Source organism: Chiloscyllium punctatum, chromosome 38, assembly GCF_047496795.1.
Source record: "Chiloscyllium punctatum isolate Juve2018m chromosome 38, sChiPun1.3, whole genome shotgun sequence".
Classification (NCBI taxonomy): Eukaryota; Metazoa; Chordata; class Chondrichthyes; order Orectolobiformes; family Hemiscylliidae; genus Chiloscyllium; species Chiloscyllium punctatum.
Genome location: NC_092776.1, coordinates 38,671,551 through 38,692,026, shown reverse-complemented (window position 1 = coordinate 38,692,026; position 20,476 = coordinate 38,671,551). Strand labels below are relative to the sequence as shown.

At 43.5% G+C, this 20,476-nt stretch overlaps 1 protein-coding gene across 18 annotated transcripts in view; it reads right to left on the bottom strand.

Annotated features, from left to right (window-relative positions):
- The window catches only part of jakmip3 (Janus kinase and microtubule interacting protein 3), a 383,498-nt gene that overhangs the window by 122,914 nt on the left and 240,108 nt on the right, over positions 1-20,476 (bottom strand). For 11 of the 18 annotated variants that reach the window (XM_072557642.1, XM_072557643.1, XM_072557644.1 and 8 more), the window contains 6 exons: positions 11,820-11,948; positions 8,640-8,723; positions 7,139-7,201; positions 6,888-6,986; positions 5,140-5,238; positions 4,950-5,009 (listed from right to left, as the gene is read on the bottom strand). In XM_072557642.1, the coding sequence (XP_072413743.1) occupies positions 4,950-5,009; positions 5,140-5,238; positions 6,888-6,986; positions 7,139-7,201; positions 8,640-8,723; positions 11,820-11,948 (534 nt within the window). The remainder of the gene's footprint in view (positions 1-4,949; positions 5,010-5,139; positions 5,239-6,887; positions 6,987-7,138; positions 7,202-8,639; positions 8,724-11,819; positions 11,949-20,476) is intronic. The other 7 variants (XM_072557646.1, XM_072557647.1, XM_072557649.1 and 4 more) reach the window with 1 other exon arrangement.

Here is a 20,476-nt window from a genome sequence, read left to right as displayed (position 1 = left end):
GGAAAGATGTTGTGAAACTTGAAAGGGTTCAGAAAAGATTTACAAGGATGTTGCCAGGGTTGGAGGATTTGAGCTATAGGGAGAGGCTGAACAGGCTGGGGCTGTTTTCCCTGGAGAATTAGAGGCTGAGGGGTGACTTTATAGAGATTTACAAAATTATGAGGAGCATGGATAGGGTAAATAGGCAAAGTCTTTTCCCTGGAGTCGGGGAGTCCAGAACTAGAGGGCATAGGTTTAGGGTGAGAGGGGAAAGTTAAAAGAGACCTAAGGGGCAACTTTTTCTCACAGAGGGCATTACTGGTATGGAATGAGCTGCCCTAGGAAGTGGTGGAGGCTGAACAATTGAAACATTTAAGAAGCATTTGGATGGGTATATGAATAGGAATTGTTTGGAGGGATATGGGCTGGGTGCTGGCGGGTGGGACTAGATTGGGTTGGGATATCTGGTTGGCATGGATGGGTTGGACGGAAGGGTCTGTTTCTATGCTGTACATCTTTATGACTCTATGACTCTATGGTTCAACAGGAGAGAAAGAGTGCTCCAAAGTTCTTAAAAACTGCACTTGAAGTGGGAGGTTGAGAAGTGCAGAGATGTCCCCCATTCACAGAAGGCACAAAGAGATACTTAGAGATATACCATGGGATTCAAAAAGCCTTTGCATTCAATGCTGAGGACTTGAATATAGTGCTATAAAAAGTTTTATAATCCCACACAAATGCCAAAAGTCAATGAAGTCATTTTTACATTCCAATCTTACCAGCTGAATCACAGTTTCCGATAATGCTCAATGTGCCACACATCTTCACTCACTTAACAAGAGTTTCTCTCAATCGAGAATCATGCTGAACATTAACAGCTTTGCCTCAGCCTCACTCAGTAAGCACTGCTGCATGCTGAACATCCACAGTTTACAGCTATTCAACCGCAATAGCCATATCATCAAACAGATTGCACTACACTCATTTGTACCCTTCCCACTCTCTTGCAGAACAAGCTGATGCATAACCAGAGGGAGCAGAATCTAAAAATTCACTATCTTTGGAGTGGGAGTGATTGAGCTAGTCACGAGCAATGAGCTGAAAATGAAAAAGTTGGCAATATACCCGTGGCTGATCCATCATTTCATATCGCACTCACCACTCCTCCACAATGACCTTCTCTGATTTACAACTTTCAGATGATAGAAGCATGCAGCTGTTGCTTTTGCCACCTCCCCTCACCACAATCTTATCCTTCAAACATTCTCCTCACAAATAACCAAGTAAACAACCCGACCAGGCAATGTTTGAAGATCAAGTGGTAGAAGAGCAGGAAGGTAGTGATGAAATAGAATCACTGCCACTTGCTCTCACACTGGCAGCACTCTCACACTATTCACAGATTGACAGGGTGCTCACTTATGATGATACATTAGAGCTGGGACCTGCATGGTGAGGGGTAGCAGGCAAGAGTAGACTTCAGCAAGTGCTGGGGGTAAGGATAGTTTTAGGTACCAGACTTGTGCTGGCACTTGCTAGAGTGTGAAGTGTTGTGTGAATTTTGATCAAAAGTACTCAGGTGAACTCCCTGTTGAAGTGGCTGACAGAGGTAGGCTTGATGGTTGTGTGTAGTGAAGTGCTTGGTGTATTGGCACGCCTAACAAAGCAGTCAGTGGCAAGAAGCACACAAGAGTCAGCCTCTAATTGGGCACAGAACTTTTCACTGTGATTGCAGCCGATCCTCTCCATTTGGGAAGTGTTGGCCAACTCTGCAAGAACACTTGTGAACTCTTCCATGATACAGTGCCTGACTGTACAGGCAAAAACAATCCAAAATCTAGGTTATGCAGTGGAAGGTCAGATTTCTAGCATATAGCTGTGCCCTTTAGGAACTGACCAGCTCAGAGAGCATTGGTTGCTGTCAAGCCATTCTTGATGATGGACACGGAGGTCCCCCCTATGCCCTTGATACCTTTAGTGTTTCCTTTGAGGGCTGTTCAATGTGAAGGACTACTGAGTCATCAGTAGCAAGTATCAGTACTTGGTAATTAGAAAGAGATTTCCTTGACCAAATTTGGCCTTCTGCCATGAAGCGTCATGGTGTCTGTGGTCACTGTTGAGGACTCCCAGAGCGGTTTCCTCCTAAATAGGTACCACCGGTAGCCCCCTGGTGTTAGGAGGAGTTTGCAGGATTGACAGGCCTTAGTTTGTCATTTACGGCTCCTCAGTCTATGTCAGATTCCATTTGTGTGACTTTTGTGTGGTTTGATGTACTGAATAGCTTTCTCAATTATTTCAGAAGATAATCATGAGTCAACCACCTAGACCCAATAATCTTGGCAGATTTCCTTCCTTAAAGGACATGAGTGAATCATAAGGATTTTTAAAACAAATGTATGTGGCTTCACAGTCATCATTAGACCTTTAATCCCAGATTTTCTTCAAAGTTGAGTTACACCATTTGGCATGGTGGGATTCAAATCCCCAAGGCATTAGCTAGGTCTCTGGAGTACTGATCCCATGACAATACCAGTACACCAATGCCTCCCCTTAGTGAGGACGAGGTTGTACAGCATGCAGCAGACCATCGTAAATTTTAACATGAACTGTGATAGCACTGTCAGTCTTCTCTCGAGCTATCCAAGCAGTGAAAGAGTTTTCTTTTATAACCACTCCAATAGCCTGTTCAATCACATTGTGTGTGACTGCGTGATGTTTTCCATTCTGCTGGCTTGTGCTTGGCATATGATGGAGTCATGAGTCAGCTGGTCAGCGGCAATGTGGTCCAATAGCTACCCCTTGCTGTCAAATAGCTACCCCTGGCTTGCTCAGGCACAGAGAACTGGTGTGGAACAAAGGCATCTCAACTGTTTCCAGGATTTAAAACAAAAACCTTCATGGGATGTGGGCATTGCTGGCTAGGCCCAGCATTTATTGCCCACCCCTAATGACCCGAAGGACAGTCAAGAGTCAACCACATTGCTCTGGGTCTGGAGTCACGTGTAGGCCAATGGATCCATAGTTATCATTAGACCCTTAATTCCAGATAGCTTTTATTGAATTCAAGCTCCACTATCTGCCATGGTTGGATTCGAAATAGAGGCCCCAGTATTTTCCCTGGCTGTCTGGATTAACAGTGCAGCAATAATACCAAAATGCCATCAACTCAACATTTACTAAGCACTGGTCTGCATGCTGCACATACCAGCTAGTTATCAAGGCAGTGGAATCCACTCTGGTTGTGCTACATCCCACAATTGACATGCAGTACCCAAGAAAGAGACATATGCCCTTTCAGCAGCAGCTGGCATTGGGCAGCCTGCAGTCATTGTGAAATCACACGTGCATTCGGCCAGTTTCTCTCTGGTGAGGGAAAATGAAACGTATTCAGCTCTTCCTGCATACAGAATCTGCAAACTCCACTATGGCGAAATGGGAGATATTGCAAATCTCATGTGACTGACAATCACCTGCAATGTGGTCCTTCACCTTTTCTGGGCTGCAGTTCGGATTGTGAAAGGGGAAGGCTTCTACAAGAATCTCTTGATGCCACAGGGACTTTTGATAATTAGGACAGATCACATGGAGGTGATGGGGCCTTGACCAACAGCTAGAGATCTAATGAGATCCCTGGCCATGTTTTTCGGGGAGACAGGCTGCCATATTGTGCCACTCATATACTTAAAAGGCCAGTGGGTGGGTCTTCCCCCTGAAATCCATTGTAACCAGGTGGCCATTCAGAACTCTTTGACTCCGAACAACATCACCAGGTTGACAGCGAGAGCAACACTATGGCTTTCAGCAGCTTCCATGCTTCCTGTGGTCCATCATTCAGGCACTGCATAACTTATGTGAGGGATCCTCCTCCCCACGCTGCCCACACAAGAAGGTTTGTTTGTGGTGTTTCCTGCTTGGAGCAATGCAGAGCTAATACCAGTGGTAGCAGGATGAGGCTGTCCATTATGCATTAAGAGTCCACAATGGACCGTGAGGTGGCAATGCCACCTGTAGGCCTTCCTGACAAGGACTGCATTGGGGTGAAGGTGCAAAAGTGACTCACTTTTCCTCCACCTGATTAAATGCCACCCCCTAAACTACCCCTCCATACCACCCATCTTGGAGCACACATGATTCTGGCCACTCTTTCTCACTGATATTGACGGAGAACAGTGGGTCACTGAAGACCTTAAAAGAATATGGCTTTCTGCGGAGGACTCTTCTCCCCATTTTCCAAGTTGCTTTGTTCTTTTCCAACAGCTTGCCCTCCTCTGGAATACTTTTTCTCATTCTCTCTGTTTGCAGCAACCCCCAGGCTGGAAGCCAAACTTCACACCTATTCCTGGGAGCAATTGCAGGTCCAAGCAGAACTCTTGATGTCAAGACAAAATCCTTCAGCATGTGGGTTACCTCAATTCCTGCTACCTTGCACAAATTTAAATAACCACGATGCACCACCAAATGCTTTTATACACAGCAGCAGCCAACTGAAATCAATTGGCAACTAACCAGACGATGCCCCCTGCTGGGGGTGGGGAGGGGGTTCACTAGGAGGGATGGTGGAGGGGAGGGTCATGTGAACACACATTCAGCTGTGCCCAAAGTCGAAAAAGAACATCAGTTGTGTTACTGAGATTGAAAATCGCACCATCAGCATCAAAACAGCCTAACATAATGACCAACATCGCTTTACACTCAGCACATGTACTCTATGCTCATGTTGACACAGTTCCCAGAATGATACTCCATGCAGTCTGGAGCAGAACTGTGCACCAACAGCACAGACGCCATTTTGGAACCGAAATGGCACCCGCCAGACTAAATAAACACTTGGCAATTCTGTGGCATAAGAGTTTGCTGTTGTATAACATACAAGGTTGATTAATACTAATTATAAAATTCACTCAGGCAAATTCCCCTGACAGGATTATAAAATAGAAAAGAATTCATGCATGATCAGAAATGCAACCTACACTTACGGCGTTATCTCCTAAAATATCCAACTGTTTCATGAGGTCTGCTATTGTAATGTCCTGAAAAGAAAATAAGGAAAATGATTAAAAAGATATGTCTAATGATGCATTAAACGTCTCAGTCTGTCTCATTACTAAGCTGAATTAAAGCTCTGCCTTCTAAGGAAGTGCGGCAAGAGGTGGCACCTACTTGTACTCCTTCTGCCTCACAGTAGACTTGGAGAGGACTCATTTCCTCTGGAAATGGGATATGATGAAAATTAATGGCAGGTGATCGTCGTTCTCGTTCCTGAAACACAATAACACTTTTTTGAGGAAAATAGGTGCCTTTTTTCAAATTTAAAAGCAAATCCCAATAAGGGAAAGGAATTCTTTGGTGTACAAAAGCTGTGGCTCAAATCTTCTTGGGGGTGGGGACTGCTAGGTGAGATCATTGAGTGGGGATTGTTGAGTTGTATGGGGAAGTGGAGGTAGATGAGGGAGTGCTGAGTGGGTGAGGAGGGGGTGGGGAGAGATGGGAGATAACCTATACCAGGTCCTAAGCCAATGATTTAAAGTTCTCGGTAAAATTATCCAAATCTCACATCAAATTCAGGCATCTTCCACAAGTCTCCAATAGCTGAGTCTGTGTTGGAGGTAATTGCTCAGAGTTCAAGGTAGTGTATCTTAATCATTGGAAATGTGAATTTCATGTGCAAGTATTGTACATTTGTGACCTGGGACTTTGTTGTGATCTTTAACTGTAACAATGGCAAATATCTCAATTTTTGTTGGTTTACAATTGAAAGATCCAGTCCACTAAATACTTTATCAAATGAGTTGCCCATAATGAGGTTGATCTGGGCTAATAATTTCACTATGATTGCACTGGCATTCCCAACATGGAACAACTTAGGTAAAACAAGGAGTGGGGTCCTTTGAACAAATGGTAAGAAAACATGTTTTGCAAAGTTTTGAATGAATGCATCAAGATCGTAACATTGGCCTGGAATTTGTGATAGCAGTAGCAGTGAAACTATTCATATTTGCCATCATTGCTCCATAAGTGTAATAGTCACCTCTAGTGTTCCCCTGCTCCCCCACAAGGTGCTATAATCTTTGAAAAAGCAACCTACGCAGAATCAAAGGTCTGACGCAAATGTTAATCTTTTATGCACTATGCTTGCATAAAAATTGAAAATAATAAGCCTTATTGATTGACGTAACTGAGACTTAAAAACATATTGAATTATAAACTTATGAACAACACTTCTGGTCCTGAAAAACTAATTTTATAAGTCTGGACCGCAGAAAAACAGCAGAATTTCCATTTTTTAATTTTTAAGGTATATTTATGATATTTCAGTTTCTACCTCAATTTTATGCATATGTTCCTTTTTAACTACCTGTAAAATGATTAAAATGTGAATTATAAATATTGCCTTTTACTTTCTGTTTTGCAGACTGTAAGAATTCTTCAGTCCAACTGGTTGGTCAGTCGCCTTGCTAATTGCACAGTTCCTGAACATTGCAGACTTCTGTGAGGTCAGATTCAAAACGCACAAGACTAGCAGAATTTGACAGTCTTGAGCCTGCTAAGATTTTGTGAGCAGCTTTTATCAAGGATAACAAAGGACCCTGTCCCTTCATTGTTGACCACAAAATCTGGTCCAAAGTGATCTAATTTTTGGCAGCTGCATCAGTCTATCATAAAGCATGTTCAGTAATGTAATGGCTCGGCTTATTGGTATCACGAAGAATGTTTCTGCTCCAAGCGGGTACAGTGATGTGAATTAATTAGTGAAGATTACCTCTTTTCAGCAGTTCAACTGTAATCGAGAAAGATGTGCGTAAAAATGAAAGGAAATCTTCATCAATAAACTTACAATGTTGTTATATACCATTCTTCCCCGTCAGTGAAATAGGAAAAGGCAAAGAAAATCCTCAAATTTGTCTTACTTCAAGTTCTAGGATACGAAACTCTAAAAGCTCATTTTGATCTTTCACATCCTGCACATCATGTCTAAGGCGGTTTTCCTCAAACTCCATTTGCCGAATCTGTGAAAATTAAAAACATCACATTTATTTTCACTCCTGTTTTTGTTCTTTCATGGAGGATGCCTTGACTTTGAATCAAGCCGCACGGAAATTTAGATAGTGAAGTGAAGTGGTGTTTTATATTTCTACTTGCGTTTGGAGGAAAGAGATACCTTTTCGAGTAGTTCTTGGTTCCAGCGATAAAGTGCTTGTTTCTCCTCGATCCATTTCATGTCCTCGGAAATAAAATGGATAAAACGTGCTTTTGAGGTTCTCAGGCAGATTTTAAAATGCTTGCTGTTCATAACCCAATCTATAATGAATATGGTTTATATGCTATTCTTAAATGTCAAAATACAAAATGAACAGTTTCTTTAATTACTATGTCTAATCTGGGTTTTCCAATGCTTCCCTATCCTTGTCCCTCTCCCCTTTCTCCTTCTCATCTATACGCTGCCCTTCAGTTATATTATCCTCAGGCAGGATCAATTTACACATATATGCAGATGACACCCGGTTCAATCGTATACACCACTTTTAATACACAAGCATCTCCGTGCTGTAAAACCTTATTTTGCTGTTACTGATTTCTTCAAATTTTGTGAATCAGAAACTTAATTGGTAACTTTACAGGCAAGTATTTATGTTAGCCAAATGTTGGTGGCACAGTGGCTTAGTGGTTAGCACTGCTGCCTCACAGTGCTAGGGACCTGGGTTCAATTCCTACCTTGGGTGAGTGTCTGTGTGGAGTTTGCACATTCTTCCTGTGTCTGTGTGGGTTTCCTCCCACAGTACAAAGAAGTACAGGTCAGGTGAATTGGTCATGCTAAATTGCCTGTAGCGTTAGGTCATTAGTCAGAGGAGAATGGGTCTGGGTGGGTTGCTCTTTGAAGGGTTGGTTTGGGCTGAAGGGCCTGTTTCCACACTGTAGGGAATTTAATCATGATGAGTACATATTGTGGATGTCTTTGAGGTTACACATTTTGATGTGATATTTTTTGAAAGGTCCAAAATTATAGATGCGTCAGACAAAAAGTTTTTAATCCTATAGATATTAGTCTGAATATCATGGAAATAATGTTAATAATATTTAAATGGTATAGGATTTGAATAGGGAACCACAAAGAAATTACTGTGTGGTTGAAAACAGATTTGGAAAACCAAATTTTTAAAATCTTTTAGAAAATGATTGTGTCCAACCGAGCATCATGAAACAGAAGCTAATGATGCAGTAATTCGGCTGAAGTGTTCTTAATGTAAATATATGACTCAAATAATGCATGACTTTCATTTGCTATTTTGTCCATCTATTATTTTAGTTTTTACGAATTTCTATGCAATATCTCTTATCTATCATTTCCATAACATTGTGATTAAAAACACATTTTAACGCTTTTAGCTGGTGGAAAGTGAGAAAATTGTTAATACCTGATTGTTCAAAAATAGTAGACCCAAATGATTTTAAGGCAAACTGCATCTAGAACTCTGAAAATTGACTTAGTCATATCCTTGATATGACAAGAGAATCTTGAAGATGATATTTGTGCACCAAATAGAAGTCCTTTGTGCTGGACAGATTCTCAACAGAACACCCCATTATACCCAGGAAAGATAACTCAAGATCACCCACCAGGGTTTCAGAAGGCTGTTTGATTTAATGCGGTTAATTATTACCTGCCCCTGTTGTGCAAGAGCCTTCTCCAGATCTTCAATTTTAGTTTGATATCTGTGGTTTTCTGCCTGTAATTGTTCACGAGTCTAAAAGAAGAATATAAAGGGGAAGGTGAACAAATATTTCTGCTACAATCACCTTTTACAAAATGTTAGTGTCAAACACTTATCTGCTCTGCTATATGCCCATATGAAAACTAAAATATCCTAAAATATCCTAATATGCCTCAGTATGTGCTCTTTTGGTGCAGTGATAATATCCCTCCCTCTGAGCCAGGAGGCCAGGTTCAATTCCCACCTGCTCTAGAGGTGTGTCATAACATCTCTGAACAGGTTCATTAAAAACATCTGTATTGTACATTAATATCTCTGGCTTCCTACCAACCATTCTTACTTTTTAAACCAAAGATGTTTATTTTGATTTTGAAAAATGTGGATGAGAGTGAATTTAGAGATCTTTGTTCATGAAAAAGAATCAGCTAATTATTTGAAAAAAATTGCTGTCTAATCATGCCTATGAATACTGCAATAACTGAACAGGTACAGTATCCTCTTTAACCAACACCTCAGCATTAAGAAGGACTCACTTCCACTCCAGTTGGATGGCTTCTGGTAATTCCAATGTGTGATGTCCATACTCTGCCACATGGGGGGCAGCTGGTAGGGTTGGCAGATGATATTTTCAGTGATTTGTGTATGATCCCCAGCTCAGTTGCTGCATGATTTTGTCTGGCTGTTGCTGTCATTAATAGGAGCCTTCTAGGGTTTTTTTTAAGCTGCGGAAGTTTACAGTTAATGGTGGCATGGGCTTCAGGACTTTGGCCCGATTTTAAAAACAGCATGTCAACGACGTGTTCACAAGCAGGATTGGGATAGAGGAGACAAGAGTTTTCACCATGGCCAGAATCACCCAGGATGTTCAGGGAACAATTGCCCTACATCAACCTCAGCAAAAGATGGTGTGAGTGATATCTGCACTTGGCCAGAGCGAAATGTCTTTAGTGAAATCTACCACCTGCTGCAATCACAAATGCAACCTCAGAGGAAGTTGAGGGTAACACAGCCAGTGCCCATGGAGCTGATTGTGGCCATGAGGTTTTCTGTGTCTGGCATTGACCAGGAGTAGTTGGTAGTTTCAATATCACCCAGTTTGCCATCAGCTATTACAGACAGGAAGTCATTTATACTCTTGAAGGTCTTACAAGGTTAGGCTGAGGGACTTGAGACTGTTTTCGTTGGAGAGAAGAAGGTTAAGAGGTGACTTAATAGAGACATATAAGATAATCAGAGGGTTAGATAGGGTGGACAGTGAGAGCCTTTTTCCAAGTATGGTGATGGCGAGCACAAGGGGGCATAGCTTTAAATTGAGGGGTGATAGATATAGGACAGATGTCAGAGGTAGTTTCTTTACTCAGAGAGTAGTAAGGGTATGGAATGCTTTGCCTGCAATGGTAGTAGATTTGCCAACTTTAAGTATATTTAAGTTGTCATTGGACAAGCATATGGACGTACATGGAATAGTGTAGGCTTGATGGGCTTCAGATTGGTATAACAGGTCGGCGCAACATCGATGGCCAAAGGACCTGTACTGCGCTGTAATGTTCTATGTTCTATGATTCCCTAGAGCTGAATGTATTTCATTCTGTTTTGCCAGAGATGCGCACACAGCATGAACATATGACCTTGTGCGATTTGCAGACTTCCTACTGGTACTGAGTGTCATTGATTGCACACATGTAGCTTTCCTAGCACTGTATATCAACTGTGCCCCATACCATAACCTCAGGAAAATTACACTACCTCAGTGTCCGTTTGATATGTGACCAAATACTGCGCTTCATAGCGTTAAATGCCATGTATCACTCCATTCTAAGGAAATCCACGGTGCTTTCTGCATTTGAACCACTACAATAAATTAGAGGTGGAGACTGGTGGTAGGCGTTGTTGATATGGTTCATGGCTCCAGTTAGCAATTTGTGTGCTTATGGTCAGCATGGAAACAATTATGCTTATGCTGCAAGATCAATGTGATGGAATGTACCATTGGTACACTGAAAGGATGTCCCCCCCATCTGTATTGCTCTGAAGGGGCCCTGCAGTACTCAGCAAAGATGCAATTGAGATCTGTCATGGTTACCACATGCTGTGCAACTTTATAAATCACAGCCCTTACCATTGGCTATAAGTCAACCAGATGAGGAGCAGAAAAAGTAAGAAGATCACTTAAACATCCCTTTTATTGTTAATCAGATCATGAATAATTGAATGTGGGTCTACTGTGAACTAATAAACTTGCATCCTGTAAAGGTTAGGTTTCAAACTCTGTGCAAAACTCTGTCATGTTGGTCAGACATTCCCAACACCCCCACCCACCCCCACCCCCACCCCCACAACCCATACCCCAGTCAAATGCAGGTATCACTGACACCATCTTTTGCTGAGTGATTCTGACCATGGTGAAAACTTTTCTCTCCCTCTGTCACCTATCCCAATCATACTTGCGAGCACGTTGTTGAAACACTGTTTTTAAAATTGGGACAAAGTCCTGAAGCACATGCCAAACCATTAAGTGTAAACTTCCACAGTTTAAAAATAAACCCGAGAAGGCCCCTATTAATGGCAGCAACAGCCAGAGGAAATCATGCAGCAACTCAGCTGTAGGTAACTGAGCATCTATTGAAGTCTCGCTGCTGGAGGTGGGAGCTCATTCCTGCTCTGACCGACGTTCAGCGATGTGTGTTTATGACATTTGTCAGCTGAAGCCTTGAGATCAAAATGACAGCACTGGTGTCAAGTTAGTGTTACACACTGACTGACATTGCCATTTGCATACTTCGGGCAGACACTCCATTCCTGTGTGCTGTCAGCTTCATCTCAATCTTGTCTGGTGCAATTCACACCGGAGGTGTGTGCACATTGCAGATATAATTTAGCATTAAAAATTGAGGTACTATGGGATCAGATCTCTAGTCTACATCTTCATGGAAGATACTTCGTTACTTTGATTAATTTATGTTGCCTTCGTATAGTAATTAGCTCTACATGTTTAAAGGCTTGCTTGCCTACGCACACCCATTTATTTTATTGTTAGAATTAACAAACAAGAGTATGTCCCTACAGTAATGAAACAGAATTTTGTGTTTCTCTAGGTTCAATCTGACGCAAGATTATTTTCATCAGCACCTTAACTTCTCGTTCAGCATCCAAGGTTCCACCAACTTGCTCCTGTAACAAAGCATATGCCCTTTGCAAAGCCTGATACTCCATGGTCAGCTGACGAAAGCGTAGTTCAGTCTCCTCTTTTGCCATTCCCTAAAAACAGAAGCAAAATGAATGCTCATGGAAGTTTCATTAGTCTACATAGATTGGCGAAAATGTATGTGTCACAGTGAATATCGTGCTACTATGTTTTAAGTAATAACATCCAGGAGGATGTTAAAGCAGGAGTGCTTTATTGTTTTTTAATATTAGTCGTGACACTGCTTTTGTGGGCAAATGGCATACTGCATTTGGAAATTGTTAGCTGTCTTGTCAGAGTCAGCAAGCAATGCTGATGAATTTCTGATATTACATGAACCATGAAATGATACTAAGCTCAGGTGAGATATTTATCACTGAAAGAGAATGAAAACTGAGATTTTGCATCATCCAGTATTGCCACATAATTCAAATGCATCACTTTGAGTACAAAATGCAAAATGGTCTGGGAACGTGTTCACTGCCCAGTCTCTTTGCTGTAAAATAACACTTAAAAATAAATTACGTGAATCAGAACAACGCCTTGATTTTAATAAGGTGCCTTTCATTTACATCCTGAAGTACATCATAGTAGTATAAATAAAAACAAAATTTGACTCATAATCATATAATGCAATTTTAGAGCATAAGACCAAAAGCTTGGTCAAAGGGATAGGCTTTAAGGAATGTGTTAAAGGAAAAAGGGAACGTTTGAGCCTTGGCAGCTGAAAGTACGTAAACAAAGTTAATGGGAACAAAGTTGGAACAATTAAAATCAAGGATCCTCAAGAGGTCCAAACGAGAGTTCTGCAGGTATCTCAGAGGGTTGCTGGGAATGCAGAACTTGAATATTGCTGATAGGAGAGGTAATGGTTAACCTTTTCATCTCACCCTCCTCAGGAGATTAAAAAAACTATAAAACTATGAGATAAAACAAGCAGAATTAGGCCATTTGGTCCATTGAGTCTATTCACAATTCAATCATGGGTGATGTTTATCAATCCTTTCCTCCTGCCTTCTCCTCATAACACTTGATCCCTTTACTAATCAAGAACCGATCTATTTCTGTCTTAAACACACTCAATGGCGGTATCCGCAGTTTTCTGCAGCAATGAGTTTCACAGATTCACCATCCTGTAGCTGAAGAAATTCCTCTTCATCCCATTCTAAAGGGCTGTTCCTTTACTCTGAGACTGTGCCCGTGGATCCTAGACTGTCCCACTAGTGGAAACGTCTTCTCCAGTCCACACTATCCAGGCCTCTCGGTATTCTGTAAGTGTCAATCAGATATCCCCATACCCTTCCGGACTCCGTCAAAAACAAACCCAGAGTCCTCAACCAATCCTCACATGACAACCCCTTCATCTCCAGAATCAGTCTTATAAATCTCTTCTGGACCCTCTCCAACACCAGCACATCCTTCCTGAGATACAGGGCCCAAATCTACTCTCAATATTACAAATGCAGTCTGACCAGAGCTTTATACAGCCTCAGCAGTACACCTCTGCTCTTGTATTCTAGCCCTCTTGAAATGAATGCTACCGTTGCGTTTACCATCCTAACTGCCAACTGAACCTGTACATTAACCTTAAGAGAATCCTGAACTAGGAATCCCAAGTCCTTTGTGCTTCAGATTTCCGAAGCCTTTCCCAATTTAGAAAACAGTCTATACCTCTATTCATCCTACCAAAATGTATAACCTCACATTTTCTGTGCTGTATTCTATCTGCTACTTCATTGCCCATTCTCCTTACCTGTCTAAATCCTTCTACGGCCTCCTGTCCCTCCACCTATCTTTGTCTGCAAACTTTGCAACAATGCCCTTAGTTCCTTCATCCAGATCTTTAATATGCAATGTAAATAGTTGTGGTCCCAAAACGGACCCCTGCGGAACTCTCCTGGTCACCCGTTGCCATGCTGAGAAAAAGTCATTAATCCCTACTCACTGCCTTCTGCCTGTCAGCCAATCTTCTCTCCATGCCACAACCTGCCCCTAATGTGGACCCTTATCTTAATAAGCAGCCTCCTGTGTGGCACCTTATCAATACAAAGAAATACAGGAATGTCAAATTTCAAACTATAGCAACAATTTATGCAATTGGAGAAAAAAAATTCTATTGGTTGGCATATAAACTCTTATTGGTTGAAGTTTAACCATGAGGAAAACAATGGTGAATGATAGCTTCTCTATGCTTCCAGGCAATTTGTAACAGGCATATAGCTTGAAAAAAAAACATAAATTGCTGGAGAAACACAACTGGTCTGGCAGCATCTCTGGAGAACACTGTAGTTCAGTGATTAGCACTGCTGTTCTCACAGCGTCAGGGACCTGTGTTTGATACCAGCCTCGGACAATTGTCTGTGTGGAGATTTTACATTCTCCCCGTGTCTGCAAAGGTGTGTTCCAGTTTCGTCCCACAGTAAAAAGATGTGCAGGTTAGATGAATTAGCCATGCTAAATTGCCCATCGTGTTCAGGGATGTGTAGGTTAGGTGCATTAGTCAAGGAAATGTAGAGTAATAGGTTTGTGGAATAGGTCGAGGTGGGATACTCTTCGGAGGGTCAGTGTGGATGTGTTGGGCCAAATGGCCTGTTTCCACACTGTCGGGATTCCATGCTATGAAGTAGAAGTTAAGTTTTGGGTCCAGTGACTCTTCTTCCTTCACAAAGCTCAAATATGTTGCTATTGCTTGCAGAGAACAAATTCCTGCACATGAAAATATGTTACTTCCAGCAAAACCAAAGCTTTGTTCTGAAGAAGCATTATACCAGAGTTGAAATGTTTCTCTCTCCACAGATGCTGCCAAGCCTGTTGAGTTTCTTCAACATTTTCTGCTTTCATTTCAGATTTCCAGTATGCACAGTATTTTGCTTTTATTCATGACCTTGGATAATTATCTTCAATTGATTGTTGCTGAAGCTAACTGTGCATTCAATGTTTTTTCAGAAAGTCACATCTAACAACAGACAATTGGTTTTAGATTTTGTAAGCACTGACGGGATCTGAAAGCTGACTATCACAAACATCAAGGCAGCAGATAGATAGATTCCAAACAGACAACAAATAACGCCAGCTGTTCATGCTTTAATTTATGCAGCAGGAAGATTAGATTACTTACAGTTTGGAAACAGGCCCTTCGGCCCAACAAGTCCACACTGACCCGTCGAAGCATGACCCACCCAGAACCATTCCCCTACATTTACCCCTACACCTAACACTACGGGCAGTTTAGCATGGCCAATTCACCTAACCTGCACATTTTTGGACTGTGGGAGGAAACTGGAGCACCCAGAGGAAACCCACGCAGACATGGGGAGAATGTGCAAACTCCACACAGTCAGTCGCCTGAGGCAGGAATTGAACCCAGGTCTCTGGTGCTGTGAGGCAGCAGTGCTAACCACTGTGCCATCCAGTGGCACGGAAAAGAAAGCATAAATTGTTGTGGACAACTGGACAAGTACATCAATAAACAAGGCTAAGGATGGTAAAAAGAAATTAGTTTGGAACTGGATAGTAGATAAGGTGTTGGAATAAAGCGTGGGACAGTGTGTGATTGAATGAGAGCAATCAAGCAGTCAGTAAGAGCAGTTATAGTGACTAACAACCAAAGGTGCCATTTAGTAAGTACAGAGGAAGACAGTCACATTAACCATGACAATAGTGTAGCATATTACAGGTGTCTCTCTATTGTCCTCTCTGATTCAACCATGGAGGTGTAATGAGATATTGTTCAATTATGGTTGCCCTTTGTTGAGAATAACTAGTCCTTTCTCAGTGTAACCAGTAGATCTGCTACATTTGGACATCCAGAAGACATTCAACAAGGTACCTCACAAAATGTTGAGTCGTAAGAACCCACGGCATTGGAGATAGTATATTGGCATGGGCAGAGAATTGGCTTTTGGACAGGAAACAGTGAGAAGGAATAAGGAGGTCTTTTTCAGGTTGGTGACCCATGACTAGTGAGGTTTCACAGCGATCAATGCTGGGACTGCAATTTTTCAGAATATGGATGAATGACTTGGTGGAAGGAAGAGAATGTACTGTCACCAAATTTGCAGATGATAAAAAATATTTGGATACGCAGATTGTGGGAGGGGTAAAAACAATTTACAGAGAGAGATTGCTAGGTTAACTAAGTGTGCAAAAATTTGGCAAATGGTATGTAATGTGGGAAGATGCAAAGTCATTCATTTTGAAAGGGAGAACAATAGAACAGAGTATTATTTGGATGGAGAAAAACTGCAAAAAGCTGAAATACAAAGGGACTTGAGGACACTTGTGCACGAAACACAGAAAGCTAGCACACAGGCATAGCAGGTAATCAGGAAGGCTAATGGAATGTGAGCCCTCAGTTCAAGGGGTTTGGGGTATAAGAGTAGGGAAGTCTTGCTGCAACTGAACAAGTTGCTGGTGAGACCACATCTGGAGTACTGTGAGCAGTTTTTGAACCCTCATGTAAGGCAAGATATCATTTCATTGAAGGCAGTTGAGAAAAGGTTCAGTAGGATGATCCCTGATATGGAGGATTATGAGCAAAGGCTAAACAGGTTGGGACTCTACTCATTGGAGTTTAGAAGAATGAGAGGTGATCGCACTGAAACATCTAGGATCCTTACGAGGCTTGTCAGGGTAAATGCTGAGAGGACATTTCCCCTCATGGGAGAGTTTAGGACCAGAGAGCATCGTCTCACAATAAAGGGATGCCAATTTAAGACTGGGACAGGAAGGCATTTTTTTCTATCAGGGGTTGAAAACTTTTGGAACTCCTTGCCACAGAGACCTGTGGGGGCAGAATCCTTGTGTATATTTAAGGTTGGGATGGATAGATTCTTAATCCTCAGAGGAATTGAGGGTGACAGGGAAAGGGCAGGAAAGTTGACATGAGGAATATTGTATTAGCCTTGATCCTATTGGATGGTGGTACAGGCTCAAGGGGCCAAACAGCCTACCCATGTTCCTATTTCTGATGGTCTTTAACACCGACAGCCATCAAGATTTAAATTCACACCTAGGAAAAGTTTTATTTTACATAAGGCTTACATCAACAGCAAAGCAACAGAAGAACAAAACAAAATGAAGCTGAGTTATGTTCGACAAGACTTGAAGCATGGAACATTCAGTGCTCCTCAGAGGTCCTGATGAAAAACAACCAAGGTAATAAGGAGAAGTATTCGAAGAGCTGTAAAGACATTAGGTGTTTCCATATAGATAATGAAGACTGGTGAGACTTTGTCACATAAATCATTTGTGTGAAGAAGGAAATCTGACAATACAGGAGCTTAGTTAGAGGGACATGGGAGTTAATACAGTGAAGCGTATGTTGGTAAGTCTGATTTTAGAGTAGGATAGAAGGCCAGCACAATATCAAGGGCCGAAGGGCCTATATTGCGCTGTACTGTTCTATGATCTTATATTCTAGTTACCAACATAGGGTATGAAATAACTCCATAGAGGCTGATATTCCATCACCTTTTATTTGTACATGGGAGAGTCCTTGACACTCATCCAGCTCCCTCAGAGCCAGCTCTGAGTGACAGGATAGCTAACATGCCTATTTATATCGGTCAGCCAGGACTCCCTAATTGGACCAGATTAACAGTCCCAATCAGGAAACTCATAATATATGAGGTGTACCTAGTTGACCATGTTACGACCCCACTCCCAGCTCCACACCCACACCAGATCCCAGTTCCTGGCCCTGCCGAGTTTTCACCATCCCTCCAGACCTCCCACTCACTGAGGACGAACGATCAGTCCTCAGCAAAGGACTCACCTTCATCCCCCTCCGTCCACACATCAATGAATTTAATACACAACGTGACATCGAACAATTCTTCCGTCGCCTCCGCCTCCGAGCTTACTTTCACAATCAGGACTCCCGCCCACCTTCCGAGGACCCCTTCACCCACCTCCAACACACTCCATCCACCTGGACACCCGCGCTGGCCTATTACCTGCCCTCGACCTCTTCATTTCCAACTGCCGCCGGGACATTAACCGCCTCAACCTGTCGTCCCCCCTCCCCCACTCCAACCTCTCACCCTCACAACGCGCAGCCCTCTAATCCCTCTGCTCCAATCCCAACCTCACCATTAAGCCAGCGGATAAAGGGGGCGCAGTGGTAGTCTGGTGCACTGACCTCTACACCGCTGTAGCCAAATGCCAACTCGAGGACACCTCTTCCTACTGTCCCTCGACCATGACCCCACCCCCCATCACCAAACCATCATCTCCCAGACCATACAGAACCTCATCACCTCAGGAGACCTCCCACCCACAGCTACCAACCTCATAGTCCGGGAACCCCGCACTGCCCGGTTCTACCTCCTTCCCAAGATCCACAAGCCTGACCACCCTGGCCGACCCATTGTCTCAGCATGCTCCTGCCCCACTGAACTCATCTCTACCTACCTTGACACTGTCCTATCCCCCCTAGTCCAGGAACTCCCTACATACGTTTGAGACACCACCCACGCCCTCCACCTCCTCCAAGACTTCCGTTTCCCCGGCCCCCAACGCCTTATCTTCACCATGGATATCCAATCCCTCTACACCTCCATTCGCCATGACCAGGGCCTCCAAGCCCTCCGTTTTTTCCTCTCCAGACGTCCCCAACAGTACCCTTCCACTGACACTCTCATTCGTTTGGCCGAACTGGTCCTCACCCTTAACAATTTCTCCTTTGAATCCTCCCACTTCCTCCAGACCAAAGGCGTAGCCATGGGCACACGTATGGGCCCCAGCTATGCCTGTCTCTTTGTTGGCTATGTAGAACAGTTGATCTTCTGTAATTACACCGGCACCACTCCCCACCTCTTCCTCCGCTACATTGATGACTGCATTGGCGCCACCTCGTGCTCCCGCGAGGAGGTTGAGCAATTCATCAACTTCACCAACACATTCCACCCTGACCTTAAATTTACCTGGACTATCTCTGACACCTCGCTCCCCTTCTTGGACCTCTCCATCTCCATTAGTGACGACCGACTTGACACTGACATTTTTTACAAACCCACCAACTCCCATAGCTACCTGGCTTACACCTCTTCCCACCCTATCTCTTGCAAAAATGCCATCCCGTATTCCCAATTTCTCCGCCTCTGCTGTATCTGCTCCCAGGAGGACCAGTTCCACCATAGGACACACCAGATGGCCTCCTTCTTTAGAGACCGCAATTTCCCTTCCCACGTGGTTAAAGATGCCCTCCAACGCATCTCGTCCACATCCCGCACCTCCGCCCTCAGACCCCACCCCTCCAACCGTAAAAAGGACAGAACGCCCCTGGTGCTCACCTTCCACCCTACAAACCTTCGCATCAACCAAATCATCCACCGACATTTCCGCCACCTCCAAAAAGACCCCACCACCAGGGATATATTTCCCTCCCCACCCCTTTCCGCCTTCCGCAAAGACCGTTCCCTCCGTGACTACCTGGTCAGGTCCACACCCCCCTATGACCCACCCTCCCATTCTGGCACTTTCCCCTGCCACCGCAGGAACTGTAAAACCTGTGCCCACACCTCCTCCCTCACCTCTATCCAAGGCCCTAAAGGAGCCTTTCACATCCATCAAAGTTTCACCTGCACATCCACCAATATCATTTATTGTATCCGTTGCTCGCGATGTGGTCTCCTCTACATTGGGGAGACTGGGTGCCTCCTAGCAGAGTGCTTTAGGGAACATCTCCGAGACACCCACACCAATCAACCAAACCGCCCCATGGCCCAACATTTCAACTCCCCCTCCCACTCTGCCGAGGACATGGAGGTCTTGGGCCTCCTTCACCGCCGCTCCCTCACCACCCGACGCCTGGAGGAAGAACGCCTCATCTTCCACCTTGGAACACTTCATCCCCAGGGCATCAATGTGGACTTCAACAGCTTCCTCATTTCCCCTTCCCCCACCTCATCCTAGTTTCAAACTTCCAGCTCAGTAACTGTCTCCTTGACTTGTCCGGACTTGTCCGACCTGCCTATCTTCTTTTCCACCTATCCACTCCACCCATTCCTCCTTGGCCTATCACCTTCATCTCCTCCCCCACTCACCCATTGTACTCTATGCTACTCTCTCCCCACCCCCACCCTCCTCTAGCTTATGTCCCCACGCTTCAGGCTCACTGCCTTTATTCCTGATGAAGGGCTTTTGCCCGAAACGTCGATTTCGCTGCTCGTTGGATGCTGCCTGAACTGCTGTGCTCTTCCAGCACCACTAACCCAGTACATGTTACAATCACTGCAGAGTCCAAGTTGTGTTTAAGGTCAAAAGTGAAGATCAGAAAGAAAATGCAATTCACAAACAAACTGAAAGCATTACAGAATCCACTGGTAAATCAAAGGCCTTAAATTTTGCAATAATGAAAAGACTCTCAGTTGGTGTGAAAATAATGAAGTAAGGAATTCTAGAAGTTTCTCCCCAAAAACAGTCCATTTCATTTTATCTGGGGAAAGATTGAGTTTCACGCATGTGTGTTCATGGAGACAGCTCACCATCAACAGCTATCTGCTGCACTCCTGTCTGATTCTGGTAACACAGGTGTGGGAAATAAGATGCACACAGATTGGACCCAGTTTGGAGTCAGAGCAGACCAGAAATTTGCATA